General features: G+C 36.3%; 1 protein-coding gene across 1 annotated transcript in view; it reads left to right on the forward strand.

Moving 5' to 3' along the window:
• The window catches only part of TBC1D23 (TBC1 domain family member 23), a 25,796-nt gene extending 12,154 nt beyond the window's left edge, over positions 1-13,642 (forward strand). The window contains exons 11-19 of the mRNA XM_031060803.1: positions 446-616; positions 820-862; positions 1,639-1,745; positions 2,370-2,512; positions 3,932-3,976; positions 7,021-7,109; positions 9,882-10,017; positions 10,509-10,703; positions 11,840-13,642. Coding sequence (XP_030916663.1) covers positions 446-616; positions 820-862; positions 1,639-1,745; positions 2,370-2,512; positions 3,932-3,976; positions 7,021-7,109; positions 9,882-10,017; positions 10,509-10,703; positions 11,840-11,921 — 1,011 coding nt within the window. The 3' untranslated portion in view covers positions 11,922-13,642. The remainder of the gene's footprint in view (positions 1-445; positions 617-819; positions 863-1,638; positions 1,746-2,369; positions 2,513-3,931; positions 3,977-7,020; positions 7,110-9,881; positions 10,018-10,508; positions 10,704-11,839) is intronic.
• Positions 13,643-15,943: the final 2,301 nt, after the last annotated feature.

Here is a 15,943-nt window from a genome sequence, read left to right on the forward strand (position 1 = left end):
AAGACAACAAGAGGAAGACTTTACTAGCATCTAGAAATTCTAGGTAGTTTAAAGGGTTTCATATCTCCAAAGCTTGGATGTGTTGTGCCCAAGCATGTGTAAATGTGGAAACCAGTCCCACTGCTGTGTTACTGAATCAATGCAATATGAAAGTTGCAAAGACTTGTTCCACTCTTACTTGATGCCTTCAGAAATAAACTAACAAATGTAAGCTGTGTTTCTTTCCTGGGGAGAGCAAGTGGGGTGAGGAAGTAAAGGACCATTCACAATGTTCTTTATGTAACATGAGGGCTCAGTCAGGTTCTGTGTGTGTGACTTGCACAGTGCTGAGGTTGCCATGCTTGTGCTCAAGGAATTGTAACCATTCCCAAAGTTTGTCTCTTTTCACAACTCATCTTACAATATCTTGATGTCAAACAATATTTTTTGTTTGTTTGTTCCACAGATGCTTCAAAACCCATCAGAATTTGCACAGTCTGTAAAATCTCTGTTAGAAGCACAAAAACAATCTATTGAGTCTGGCTCCATAGCTGGTGGGGAACATCTCTGCTTCATGGGAAGTGGCAGGGAAGAGGAAGACATGTACATGAACATGGTGTTAGCACATTTCTTACAGGTACTATTAAATTGATTTAACAGCTGGAGTAAAGGATATCTGCATGTGTCATTAATGGTAAATGGCAAAACATTTTCACCTTAAAATCTGAACTGGTTTTTACATTGTTTTTAGTAAACAAACTAACCCCTGTTTCATTACCATACTTGCCAAACTCATTCCTCAGGTTTTTGCTCTGATCAGAATTATCTTTTCTGTTGCAGAAAAATAAGGAGTACGTAAGCATTGCCAAAGGAGGCTTTATGGGTAAGCTTATTAATAAGGAAATTTGACTTGAAAAATCCTGATGTCTTAACACTGTTGGTATTTTTGAGGCTTTTGCTAAAAACCGTCTAAATAATAACAGCAACTAGGTCTCATTTGTCAGATTTTTGTTTTGTGTAAGTAAACACTGTGCACTTACACATTTGTGGTTAACTCTTAGGGCTTTCCCAAATTTCTGAGTGGTGAAAAATTAATGCAGAAATTGAAGAAATTCCTTCTTCCAGCTTGTCATTCTTGATGTTTTAGCCACTGTAGATTGCAAATTCATATGGAGATGCAACTTCATAATTGCTATTAATAGCTGTTATGCTGTTATGTATCTTAAATCAGGAATTCATAATTGATAAGTGGCTGTTGCTGGAATCAATCAGGCTCTACAACAGTGGTGAGATCTGTCCTACAATATGACATTATTAACAATACAATAGGGGCATTATTAATCAATATGTGTGGTGTTGTAAGAGCTGTCTTCAAGATCAAAGCAGTGCTTTATTTTTAATTGCTGCTGTATTCTAAATGTTTACTAAAATAATTAGTGTGTTAGGTAGATAAATAGGCATTAGATAATTCGATTTTCTTAAAATGCCTTTATACTGCTGAAAGAAAAGCTGAGGATTATTACAGTGACCACTGAATTTATCTACTTTATTGAATTGTGGGGAAATAACTGTTACTGATTAGACTTGGGTATATACAATATTTTCGTCAACAGACTAAGTCCAGTGTAATTCTGAATGTTTTTAATGGCCTTTTAACAGCCCTCCAACAGCACTTAGCAGATATCAATGTGGAAGGACCAGAAAATGGATATGGCCACTGGATTGCTAGTACCTCAGGCTCAAGAAATAGCGTAAGCTCTGTTGATGTAAGTGAAATTTTAGTGTGTTACAGTGGGATGGGAGCCGTAGGTGTCATGTGGTTTTTCTTCACATTCCTCATTCTATTCCATAAAATTGCAAGTTATGGCTGTTTTCACTTGTGTGTTTAATTTCAAACTATGATCACAGTCTAGTCATAGGTGACCCAAACATTTTTGTCCTCTTGAGGGGAAGAGTTTTTAGGGAAGAACTTGCTGTAGTCATTCTCCAGCAGAAAATGTGTAATAGACAACTCTTTCTCTGCCTCTTACTCATTCTGGGAGCAAGTTACTATAAAGTGGCATACAATTTCATGGCAAAGCTCAAAATTGTATCTTTTCTGATGTATTATGTGTAGAATTTAGATTTTGATTTAGATGCAATGTATCACTAATAGGATTCTTTTGTTTAGATGTCCATAGCAGAGTGCTCAGTAACATAGTTTGTCAAGCTTGCTTTATGGGATGATATTTTCCTCAATATCACTGCTATTATTTGATAGAATTCTAAAGAAATACTCAGTTGTGTACCACAAAGTAAATTTCTCTTTTGTAGTCTGTTTCCTTTTTAATTCATTGAGATTAAATAACATACTTTTATATGATTAATCCTGAGAGGAGTTACTTTTACAGGGTGATTCTCCTAACGGTTCAGGTGATGGAAAAGGAGTGAAATCCCTAGTGAATAAAATGACAGTTGCTTTGAAGACTAAATCTGTGAATGTGAAGGAGAAAGTTATCAGTTTTATTGAAAATACATCTACTCCAGTGGACAGGTGCGTTGTTTATATCTCACTGTGCATTATCTGGGAAAAGTGACTTCCTATTTCATGTGGCTGTTTGTAAGTGTGAAAACTGGGCTAATTAGGAAAAAGTTGTCTCACATATTCAGTTTTTTAATTTTCTACCCCTACCCTCCTCACAATTTTATCATGACCCATGGAGCCTACTGTGCTCCTTAGTATTGGAAGGCCAATGTGGGTCCCTGTTGCCTTCAATGTTTATCTAGAATTTGTCACTTAATTTCACTTCTTAGAGTGTGTCAATTTTGTGTTTAATCTGAAAGTGAGCAATGATTTCACTTTTATTTCCGCCCCATCCTGACTCTAATGAAATAGATGAATGACAGTGGGATTCTGGTTAGGTTCTTTTGGTTGGTTGGTTTTGTTCTGTTTTGGTTTTTTTCACTGCTGCATCTTGGCAAATTGAGTTTACCTCTTTTAAAGATCTCGAATTTTTCCAAGTCCATATGTAAAGCTGCTTTTCAAACTCAGAATGGATGCTTGTTTGGTTTTTGTGTCTTCAGGTACAGCAAGGAATGAGAATGTGCAAGTAGACTGAGGAACACTTTCAAATTTGGAAGTGATCATTCCAAATAATTATCTTAACTAAATACAAGAAAAACAGCATTCATCTGCCAGAGCTTTAAATGAAATGCTTGTTGTAGTTCTTTAAATTCCAGCCTTTGAAGGTGTATGTTGAATAGCAACACACTGGTATTCAGGAATCTCAGAAACCTTGCATTTGTTTGATGGCAGGATTTAAAACACATGCCAAATGATGAGTAATTTTTAATAGTTCCTCAGATCATTCATTCTTTCTGTGCTGGAAAATGTTTTTCTAAAATACTATTATTACTTCTATTTCACTATTAGAGGCAAAATATTCTTAAATAATGTTTGGTAGATTTTGCTTTGTGAGGTATTAAACTGAATGACTGTGAAGATTTAAACTGAAAAGGGGTAGATTTAGATTAGATATCAGGAAGAAATTCTCTACAGGGTGGTGAGGCACAGGTTGCCCAGGGAAGGCTGTGGCTGCTCCATCCCTGGCAATGCTCCAGGCCAAGCTGGATGCAGCTTTAAGCAGTGTGGTCTGGTGTAAGGTATCCCTGTGCAGGGCAGGGAGTGGAACAAGTTGGTCTTTAGAGTCCCTTCCAACCCAGGCCATTCTGTGAAATCAGGTAATGCTTACATGTACACCATAGGTAGCATACAAAATGCAACTTTTAGTAGATTTTTTTGCAAATATTTCTTTACCTCATGTCCAGCTTTCATGAAGTCTTGTTTTTATTTACAAGCATCCTCCTTGAAGAAGATACATTGCCAATATAGAGAATTTCAGCTATTTATCTAGGTTTTTCCTTTACATTTTTTTAATTCTTTTGTTCTGTCCTCTGCCCCAATGTACTGTAGAATACCTTTCAATATTTCCTGGCCAGACAGAGCAAGCCTGGAGCGGTAAGCTTGATAATTAAGCAGTCTGACTAAAACCACCTTTCTTGTATTTAGCATGGCATCACAATGTTTGTAAGCATTGGTTACACTGACAAGATTGCTTGCATATTTTGATATGAATTTAATTTCTTGAAGTATATTAAAACTGTTGCTTTTTATAAGCACTGGTCAAGAGACTAAAGGAAGAAAAAAGAATGTATTGGCAGTGCTTTCTTCTCTTAGTTTCTGCTTTGTTATTTCTGTTCTCTTCCTTACTATTGCTTCTTATGGATTTCTTTTTAACCTGTCATTTCCTATATGCATTTTATTAGTAACCTGTACTAGTAGAAGAAATCAGGAACAATTACTGAACAAATTATGGCTTAAGGTTTTAACAAGAGAGACTATAATTATGAAAAGTAAACTTTTCATAAAATATCATCAGAACTTAGATATGACAGGGAACCCATACAGAAATTCTGCCTGGAAGTCTCAAATTTTTATGCATCTTATCAATTGGTGATAGAACATGCTGAAAGAAGCAGACATGCTCATTACTGGGGGGGAAAAAAACCTGATAAGTAAATATGCTTTGCAATTCTACCTCATCTTGTTCACATAACTACTACATTTCATGCAAATGTGGAGGCCCTTCACATTTGACTCACATACAGTGTCTTATAATTATTTCAGAAATCAGAATTGTGACTTGAGTTTTTATAAAATTACTTGTGATGATTGAAGAGCAGCTCATGCATAATCACTTTCGAATTTTGGTTATACTTTAGGAGTTCTGTAGCTTTTGACCCACTTACACTGAAATGCATGAAGGTTAGTGCTGGATGAATTATTGAAAATTTTAAAAGTGGGCTTTCAAGGATTTTTGACTAATTTTTCTTTCAAGTAATTAGTACATAATTTGAGCTGAGAGTTACCCGAAGGCATCCCAGAAAGGTGTTGCTCATGTGAGAAAAATCAGTAGTAGTGCTCTGTAGAAGAAGAACAATGGGAATGGCCCAATAGCACATAGTATATTTTGTTAATTTAGAAATACTTAAGATCATGGGGATTGTACCCCACATTTTGTTGATGTGTTTCTAGAATATGGTAAGCAAGTGCTAAAATATCAAATTAAATATGGTGACTCTTGGATAACTCAGAGATGCATGAATCTGTATTTGTAAGCAAGAAGTTTTAATATATTGAGATTTTACTTTGGTGATTTTGTTTATTCCTTTCACTCCTATTGCACATCTTCTTTCATTGGGTAGATGCAAGAATAAATTAGCTCACACTTTATATCCCTAGAGTATTTTCTTAAAATTTCAGTTCTTAAAAACCTAGAATGGTATTTTTTTCTGTATCAATTCGATTAGATCTACTTTGTGTTTATCACCAGGATGTTTCATTTGGCAGGTTTGCCACCAAAGGACATTGCATTCAATTTGTAACCATGTAATGATAGTCTTCCATGAAAACAGGTTAAAGGGAATCGGTTTCTAGTTTAAGAATGTTACCAGGCTTTTATAAAGTAGCTTTTTACTCTCTTGTTTACTCTCTTGTCCTGACTAACTTCATTTGATAAACACCAGTGAGATCTGCTTTTAGATCCTCTCTGTATAATTCAATTTGACATTATTTAAATGTGCTGCTTCTTACTCAATTGGTTATGTATTGCTAAAGCATATTTACAAAAGCCTCCATATGGAAGCACTGCCCTCTTGGATTGTCAGTGTCATTGATGCTTATTGTCTTAAACACTAATGAGCATGTTATTGTATGTTTATTTTTGTGCCATTGTAGACCACATTTCTGTTTGTTTGGTTTTTAAACTTTTCCTTATTTTGTTTATATTAGTAAATTTTACCCATAGAAAATGTTGTTTTCTTTTCTAACTTTCAATTCTACTTTCAGATATCCCTAAGTAATAGCATTAATTTACATGTTACTAAACCTGTTCCCTGTCCACCTTGATTCTACAGTAGCATTTAAACTGGAGTTTGTGAATGTACTTTAAACAGGAACCAAGGCTTAGAGTTAGGAAACATAAACACATAGTGTGGGAAAGGAGGTTGTTGAACTGGAGGAAAGGGACAGGCAGATTTTCTGGTTTTACTTTGAGTTTTTTAAAACTGCTAAGTGTTGCCAGTTCTAAAGGCTAAAATTATGAACTGTTTGGTTTTTTCAGAAATTGCCTGTATTATTGCTTTCTGAACTTCCAGGTTTTTCTCATATTTTTCAGGTATTCTCAACAGTTGAGGGCAAGAGCTTTTAATTCAGCTGTGACCATGTAATCGCAGCGTTCTGAGCTGGAGCTTTAAAATATTTCAGGATTTGCAATTTTACTGTCACACATAAAGACTCAGTTGTGTGTGTTTGTGTCATTTGATATGATCTGTAGAAACAATTTAAATGTGATTTTTGACAACACATGAATATCACACTGGTGCTGGGATTGTAGCAGTAGGAATTGTTTGAGCAAATATTTCATGATTTGACTCAAGCTGGAAGTAATGCACAGGAAGTCAGGGTTTAGACTACCACAGATGGTTTGTAATAACCCCACTGTGTAGTTCTTAAAGCATTTTGTTATCTTTCGAGGAATTAACCAGAAAAATAAATTTCCAGACATGTTAGTTAATAGTGTTTGTTTTTTGCTTTATCTGAATTTGGCATCCTTGTGAAGTTGCCCTGACTGTCCAGATGTTTTTGTTTCATGCTGGAAACATAGCATGGTGTCAGTTTTCAGGTCTCTAATGTGTGTTGCCATTTGAGAAGGTGAGCAGAAGATGGGTTTTTTTTTAAAACAAAACAGTATTTCTTTCCACTTGCTCTGTTACAACAGTCAGGCTCCCAAAGTGACTGAACTCTGTGCTTTAACTAACCAAGTTGCTTGATGGGTCACTCACTTCTTCCTTGCAGGCTGCTTCATGAGAGTCACTTGTCCTTCTCTGTTGCACAGCTGTGTTTACATTTTGCTAATATGTTACTGTGGAACTCAGACCATCAGTTTGAAAGTTACTTTTCTTCTGTCCCTCTCCTTCTCCTGCCCTTTTCATTGCCAACAGACATGTCAGCAGCAGTGACAGAGTAGGAAAACCCTACCGTGGTGTGAAGCCGGTATTCAGCATCGGAGATGAAGAAGAATATGATACTGGTACAGTAGAGAATTTTTCTTTTACTTAGATTAGCTTATTTAGACAAAGTTATTAAATTGGACTAAACCAAACAGTGTATCTTACATCTTTGTCTTGCAGTATGATACTTGTCTATTACTGTTGTTCATGTATGTTATGGTAATGCCTAGGACTGACCCTCTTCAAATACATAGGAGAAGATTAAATAAAAAGTAATTTGGGGTAAGCACCAAACAGCCAACAGGAAGAAATTGAAATAAGCAGATTTAGGGGATCTTTTGTCTCCACTTGTTATTTCTCAAGTAAAGATCTTTTGCAATACTGATCTCGTACATGTAAACTGGCAGTTGTGCCTTTATTACAACAGTAAGCAAAATATAAAAGACCTGGCTTGGCTGATGTATCTCAGTTTAAATGTCTAGTATTGTCAGTTAGAGTAATGATCTGAATTTTTGAAGTATAGTTGGAGCTAGACTTTAACTGGCTAATGTGTGCACACCTCTCCAGTGTTTCAGACTTGGCTTTTTAGCACTGAATCTATTAATATTTGATTCATCTCTTGATATGCGTGCAGATTGCTGTAGAAAAAAAACATGCAATTTTTTATTTAAATTTTTTATCTCATTGAAAAACTACAGGCAAAATTGGAACACCACACATTTCATAAAGGTTTGTTTGGGGTTTTTTTTGAGAGCAGTTCTAACATTAGAATGGTTCCAACCTACTGTTGCCCTGGTTTTGCTCTGGTAGTTTTAGCCCACTCCCAATCATCATCTCACAAATAACTCTTCTGTGCCAAAAGGCATGTTTAGCTTGTGTTGGAGAAACAAGTAACTAGTCTGAGAATCTTTGATAGGCAAAAGAAGCAGTTCAGGAAGATTAATGAGAGTCACAGGTTTAAATAACATAATGACACACAGTTGATCATCATCTGCAATAAAAATTGTGAAGGGGCAAAGTGAAATTATCAGGCAGAAGCTTTAATACCAACAAGATATTTCTCCAAATACCATGTAATTAAGTTTGCACAGTTCTTTGAGCATCCATAATAGTGTTTTGCAAAGTCTGTGTAGTTTCAGAAAACCAGCTCCTCCAAGACAGGTTGTCTAGAATGTGTTTTCAGTAATAGTTTTTTACTAAGTTCTATTTATTTAATATTTGCTTTTAAAAGCACTATTACACTTTGTAAGTAAGCAGAATCAGAGCAATTGGAGTAAGCAAAGCCAACACATATGAAGTGAAATATATATGATCTTGATACAGAAGAATGCAAAAAGTGAACCTGTTTCTGAATAATTGGTTTTGTGAAGTTTTAGTGTTTGAGGTTTTTCTGTAGTAAGTAATTGCAGGCAGCTGTAATCATTGCAGCCTGCTCTAGGTGGATCTGCTTGAGCAGGTGGGTTGGACCAGGTGACTTCCAGAGATCCCTTCTGTCCTCAGCCATTCTGTGATTCTGTGACATGAGGGTGGATTATTGTTCCATTTGCTTCAATTCCATAATGTATTTTTCAGTGAAAATGTTTCCCAAAGTGTGTTTCAGATTCTGAATGGCATTGAAGTAAGTAGTTTTACAAAGTCTAGGAAACTGGCTTTGAAAAAGGCTCTTTGAAGAGCTGTCCTGAGTTATTTCTGGGAGTAATTTGTATGGAGTTAATATAGTTGATTGTGTTAGATAACTAGGTTGCTTAATTTCTTCTAATGTAACACCAAAATTACTATGTAAACGTAATCACCAACTTTACACATAGAAGCAGTATTTTGCAACTAAGTAATAGCACGTGCAGGAGTTGTGGGTGTTTCACAGAGGTCTGTGCTGAAAATTTTGGGTTGGAATATGTTCTTAAATGTCCTTAAAAAAGGATGTGAAGGCAAAGACAACAATTTTTGCTAATGATCCAAGGTTATCTGGCAGACTGAGACAGTAAGGGCAGACTGAGTCTTTTGCTAATAGGCATGACTGGGTAATAAAATGGCACATGAAATTCAGTATGAATTTAATGCAAGAAAGACATTAAAAACCCCCAACCACTTCTAGTTTCAGATCCAGCGGTGCTAGAATGATTTGGCTGTGTCCAGCTGCAGTGGGTTTACAATAAATAAGCAGTCATTAACAGTCAGAAAAGCAAATCAAATGCTCAGAAATTTATGATTCACCCACACATTAAATATTGTGTCTTCTGCCCTTGGTGTTAGAAACCATGTTTGAACAGGACAAGGTTCAGAGAGGCAGAATTAGGGTGAGGAAAGATGTGATATTACTTCCACAAAAGGCACAGCTGAATGTTAGGAGTTTTGTTATGTGAAAGAGGCATTTTAAGGGAGGAAAAGTGATCCACAAAAATAATGCCTATCCTTGAAAGGGATCAACAGGTGTTCATTTCTTCTCGTAAAAGAAACTAGAACCCACAAGGGAAGACTCTCCTGGACTGTGGTTGGCTTGCTTTTGGTACTCCTTGCCAAAAGATATTGGTGGTTTAAATGCAAAAGGTTTATATGGCTTCAAGGAAAGTCTGGACAAGTGACTTCCATTGTGAGAGAAATCCATGAGACTTTACTGCGTGGACAAATCAGGCCAGCCTAAGATACCCCCTGACCTAAAAATACTTTGTTGAGAGAAAATTAAGAGAGAAATATCACATATGCCTTTTTCTTTCTTCCCTCTCAATAATTCCCTATGGTTAGGTACACTTGCTTTGAACTGGTCTAGCTACAGTGGGTTTAAACAAATTGAAAAGCTGGCTGATGGGTGTGAATTTTTTTTTTACTGCTTTTACCCCTTCCCTTCAAACCAGATGAAATTGACAGTTCCTCAATGTCGGACGATGATCGAAAAGAGGTTGTCAACATCCAAACGTGGATAAATAAACCTGATGTGAAGTATAACTTTCCATGTAATGAAGTAAAAGAAAATGGACATATGTTTCCCAGGTACTGAAATTAAGTTCAGTGAAAACATCCATCTTGATATACATTCTAAAAAACAAATGTTGGTGACTTAACTTAGACTTTTATTACATTAGGAAATGAAAGTGTGAAACAAACTAGAACAAAGTGTTACTGTATTTGCATTCTTGTATTTGCAGTGCTATAGAATGGTAATTATGTATAAAACCTGGTGTAAAATTTTGCTTTGAAGAACCAGGTAGTAAGGAAAATTGAAAGGGGAGAGAGGGGCTGTGCACCAATAATGCTGCGGGCAATGCCATGTTTGTTTTCAGAAATGGCTATGCTACAGCACTCAAGGAAATTCTGAAGTCTTTTGTAGAGCTTTCTTCATTAGATATTATGGAAGTACTAAAACCTTTAGTAGCTGTATTATCTAGCTCTCTCCATGTAGTTTAGTCATAGAATTTAACTTTCTAAATAGCTGATATTTAATTAATTAACAAAATTAATTTGTATTTTTCTTTTCCTTCAAGTCATCTTCTAGTAACAGCAACTCATATGTACTGTTTGAGGGAGATTCCATCACGAAAGGGACTGGCTTACATACAGTCTCGACAGGCACTCAACTCTGTCGTCAAAATCACATCCAAGAAGAAACACCCAGAACTGATCACCTTTAAGTATGGAAATAGCAATACTTCAGGCATAGAAATCCTGGCAGTTGAAAGGTAAGCCATCTTAGAAGCAGAGGTGTAAATGGTAATGATGTCCAGGATGCTGTACACTGGAAATCAGGGGTATGCTGTAATTCCCAGAATTCAGTTCAAAAATAATAGTTTTTATTTAGAAATACATAAATCAGATGTGAACTAGGGAAAAAGATTTGCAGTAAAATGATGGGTGTTTATGAGACCCAGAAGAGAGGAACTGCAACTACAGTTCTTGGGGATGGGATGTGTGCAAGTGTTTTGTTTTTGTAATAGGTCTTAAATAAAAATGAAGTAGACAGTTCTCTGCAGCAGAAGTATGGATTTGTGAAGAGTGGGATTTAAGAGTATGATGGAGTAATTTTTTTTTTTTTGACATCTGACTCATATTCTCTGTGCATTGTGCAAGGAGTCCAGAGCCTAAATTCAAAACTCTGATTCCCTGAAACCTGATTCCTGGAAGTGACATGTTGCCATGCTCAGTATTTGCACACTTAAGAGGGGGAAGGGGTCAGATGGAGTGGTGTATCAGGCTTTTTTCCACTGGTGTAGACTGCTGTTCTTGGCACTGTTTTAAGAAGGTTGCTGATACCAGCTGGATGTTTTCTCATCTTCCTTGGAGAGAATTATGTGCAGGGGATGCTCTGTTTTCACAGGAGAGGGAAGATGAGTTTCCTACCTAACTAGGGATGTTCTCTGCCTGTTGGCTCCTTAGGTTTCTAAAGATAAATTAAAATTTTGCAGAGAACTTTACTGCTTGTTGAATTACTTAATCGCCACCTTGCGGACTGAAGCAGATTGATCTAGAGCTATAGGAATTGAAAAAACAAAAACCAAAATACCACAAAACAAAATCCAAGCAAGGACTTCTATGCTTCAGTCAGACAGTTCTATCTGTAAAGATCTGGAATGGCCTGACCTATCCCATTGTCAGTTTTTCTTTCCAAGATGGCCTGTAAAGTACTCCTCAACAATTGTAAGTTCACAAAGAGAAAGTTTCGTAGTATAATCAGGAATTAAATGTTATTTTCTTAGTATTTTTTTCATTTTAATATATTCCCTTCCTCCTAGACAGAGGAAGAATAAAAAGAATTCTGGAATTTATACTCAAAAAATTTTATAGTGAATTAATGATGGCTTTTTCTAATTTTTTTAAGGTATTTGATTCCAAATGCAGGTGATGCTACCAAAGCCATAAAACAACAGATCATGAAAGTATTGGATGCCTTGGAGAGTTAATAACTAAAGACTTTGTAGAGACCAGTTTATAAAGAAGAAGCAACCAAGATACTGTATGTGGACACAAGCTGACTGTTTCCCAACTGAATACTAACTTAAGAGAATTTTTCTGTTTGCTGGTGGGAGTGCCTGAGTAGCAGGCTTAAGATAGGGTAAATTATTATCCATTTCTGAACAGGATTTTTTTTTAAATTTTATTATAATTTTTTTTTGTTTTGGAGAAGTGTTTATTATAAAGGTCAGTTTGTTTCATTTTAATGCAGCCTTAATGGGAATGATCTGCATCTTTGCAAGAGCAAATGCAGCTGGGTTCATGTTAAGTATGTTAAAAGAATGACTGTAAGATACAGAGGAGCAATTGAAAACAGAATGGTTTTTAAATTATTATCCCTTGTAAATAAAATGTCTCCCTTGCCTACAGTCTAGAAATTGGATTTTGCCTACCAGGTAGTATCAAAGACTAATTAAAAATTTAGGTTTTTGAACAGGGCAGATACAAATCTTAAAAACACTGTTTTCACATTAAAAACTGTTAAGTTTGGGCTGCAGATAAATGGAAAAAATACAAGCAATTTGTAAAATTAAGGGGTTTTTAAAGTCTTACCAGCTACTAGGCTAAATAACTGGAATTGGTGGTAAAGATTATTTTTAAATACTGAAATTAACTGTAGTTTTACTACAGGGTTGTGATTTTTTTTAATTATGCAAAATTTTACATTTCATAGGTTGAGGCTGTTTCCCTTGTAAAGACAAGTCTGTGCATTGAAATGCATGTTTCATGACAGAATATGACAGTTGAAAACAAGTTGCCTTGCTCTTCAGAAGCAAAATATCTAAGAACTTTAGATGTTTAAAACCCTTCAGTTCAGCACAAAAGTGAGTACACACTGACCAAAGGTGTGTTCAGCAAGAAGATGAATGCACAGAAAACCAGCACTGAAAATTTCAGTGCTGCATACCTGTGATAAATGTATTCTTAACCAGTTACCTCCATTGATTCAAGCATTTGTTTATATTATTTTGAGTAACAATTTCTAAATTAGTAAAGATTTGGGAGATGGCAACTCTAGGACTGTTCATCACAAGCTCTCCATTTGTTCAAGAATGGTTCTCTTGTTCAAAGCTCAGTAGAGGAATATTCTTATGGACAAGGCAGAGCATCTTTGTAGACTGATGGGAAATCACCGAAAACTGTGACATAAAGATAATGGGGATTAGCTTTGCTGCATGAAATCTTCTGAGTACTTGAATCAAAACCTATGATTTGGTACTTCATCAGAAGGTAAAACAAGTTAAACTGACCTTTATAAAAACAGTTATTCTAAGTTATTCTACTAGGAATCAAGCTAGGGCACCTTAATTCTGGAACTAATTACTTTTTTTTCCTTCTTAGTATCTGAGTAAACACCAATAGAACTTAAACTGTTGAAAATATTTGCATGAAATTGCACCTGGGCCAATGCTCATGTATTTGTAGTTTTGCCCAGCAGCTGTTGTATTACATTTTCCTCTTCCTAGTCCCTCCTGAAAATATCCTCAAGAATCTCTGACTTTGTGCCTACTTCAGCAACGAGATTTTTTCATGTAAAGATGTTTGTGCTACTGTTTATAAACTACACTTGTAAATAAACCAGTACAATTTGAACATAACTTGTTCTGTCAGAAAGCATTTAGTTGCATACTGTGTAAATTCTCTGAATCAATTAAAAGTTTTTCCTAAAGGTGTTTTGTAAATGGAAGTGAATTTGATCTTTGGAGTGGAAGATGCTGATTATGGATCATAGGGAGCTACTGCCAGTGACTTCTTAATGTAAGTACTTCAGAATTTAAGTTAATTTCATTAAGGACTTTTGGGTGAGCATTCACAGAAAGGTCAAAGTGAATTCACAAATAATCAATTTATAGAAAAGGTTTCTGCATAAATTCCAGCGTTTTCAACATCATATTTTTGTTATGAAAATGTTGACAGAATGATACAACATATTCCTCCTAGTCAGAAGGGGAAAAGTGAAAATGACACTCAGTTGTTAAACAGGTGTATTTGAGTATTAAATGTGGAATGTGGCTAATGTGTATGCTTCACTGTGAGGACAGCAAATACAGCAGACCTTTGAGATCTACAGCAAGTAAAGCAACAGGAAGTCAGTTCTTAAATCCCTTCTCTGTAGAAAGGTATAATCCAAGCCATTTAGAGGCTAATTATTTGTAAGTTTCAAGGCAATGCACAAGTTATCAACAGACCTCTTAAAAAGCTCAGCCCAAATGATGAATAATTTTAATGGTGCTGATGTATCTCTACCCACAGTTTAAGGGCCACTTTTGCCTTATATTTTACATACCTGTAGTTACTGGTTTTGTTACAAAACTTGTATTACTAAGCAGAAATTATAGTACTGCAGTGATATTTTTTGAAAAGAAAAATGAAAAAAGTTGGTATGCTACTTCCTGTCCCTTTTAGCTTCAAGGATTTTTTTAAATTATATTTGCTAGAGATGTGTTGGCTCTTGTTTTATTCTGCATGCACCAGGATCTATATTGTTGAATATAAGGTGACAGTTATAATGCAGGAGTGATAGAAATGAGGTCTGGAGTAGGAAAGAAAGTCTTGGAGTAAACTTCCCTGCCAAATGAAAGCTCTTACCTTTGTGTCATAGTGAGAGTTGGTGCTTCTGTGCTCACTGATGGCTCTTCATTTGTCTCACAAATTCTTTTAGATTCTGATTTGTATGAGAATTTGTAAAGAACTTTATGTGTAGAACCCACCAAAAATACTGTTGATTGCAGAGTTGGAATTTTTAAAGTTGCCTTTTCCTGTTAGCCTTAACACATGGGCCTCACCTGTGATTGGATCTTTTCCTTCCAACTACACGTCAGCTGTAGTTTCAAAACCAGGTACTGCCAAATAAGCTTTTTCAATATAGGTGTAGTCTACTGAATGTGTGAAAGTTTCCCTTTAGGGAAGGAAAAAGGTGGTACTATGTAACTTGTTCTACTGGCTATACTTAGTGCTTTCAGATACTTTTGTTTGGAAACTTGAAAAATACATTTTATCTCTCTGACCCATGGGAAACTGGATTTTTGGCCTGTGCTTTGCCCCTTCAAGGGATGACACTACTTGATTGCTTATTCTTTTTCTTATTTGGGAAGAAGCTGGGGGACAGCTGTTCTTTGCACCTGGAGCCCTACAAAGTGTGATGTTTGGGGAAGAAAAGATTTTTTTAAATCACATATGCTCTTTCTACCACCATGGGCATGTATATAAAGAAGAGAAGCCTGCTAAGGGCTGCTGCGCTATCTGTTCTGCCATCCTTTGGCTTGGTCAGATTGGGATGAGTGGTTCCCTTTACTGCTCCCAGGGGCAGGTTGAACAGTTCTCTGGTTGAAGGAAGGTTTGTAATTGTTGCACGCAGTAGTGGTTGTGCATTTTGCAGTGGTTATGCCCTTCCCATCCTTTATCTCTCTGCATGTTTCCTGAAAGGGGAGGTGTGTAAGAGATTGATCACCCTGGCTTACCCATTTTTTCTTTACCCATTCTGCCATTATGTGCCTTCAGCTTACAGACATAATCTTGTGTGAGAAATAGTGCTACACAAAATATACAATTCTACAAACATGCTTCTAAAAAGCCCAAGGCTGGAAAATATGTACATGAGACAGCAATGTTTTGTGCTGAGTAAAGGGGAGCACTTGGTGTTTAAAGCCAAGGAAGGAAGAGCAGCATGGTACTTAGTGTGTTGGTTTCACAGAGTTGCAGTGTTGGACAGGACCTCTGGAGCTCATCTAGTCTGAGTTCCCTGCCAAGGCAGGGTCACCTAGAGCAGGTAACACAGGGTTTGGAATGTCTCCAGAGAGGGAGACCTCACTGGGCAGCCTGGTCAGTGCTCTGCCACCTTCATGTAAGGAAGTTCCTCCTCATGTTGAGGTGAAACTTTGTTTTAGTTTATGGCCATTGCTCCTTGTCCTGTCACTGGGCACCACTGACATTAATTAGTCTGTCACAACCTTTTTGACAAATGCCTTTG

This window comes from Geospiza fortis, unplaced genomic scaffold, assembly GCF_000277835.1.
Source record: "Geospiza fortis unplaced genomic scaffold, GeoFor_1.0 scaffold131, whole genome shotgun sequence".
In the NCBI taxonomy this organism is placed as follows: domain Eukaryota; kingdom Metazoa; phylum Chordata; class Aves; order Passeriformes; family Thraupidae; genus Geospiza; species Geospiza fortis.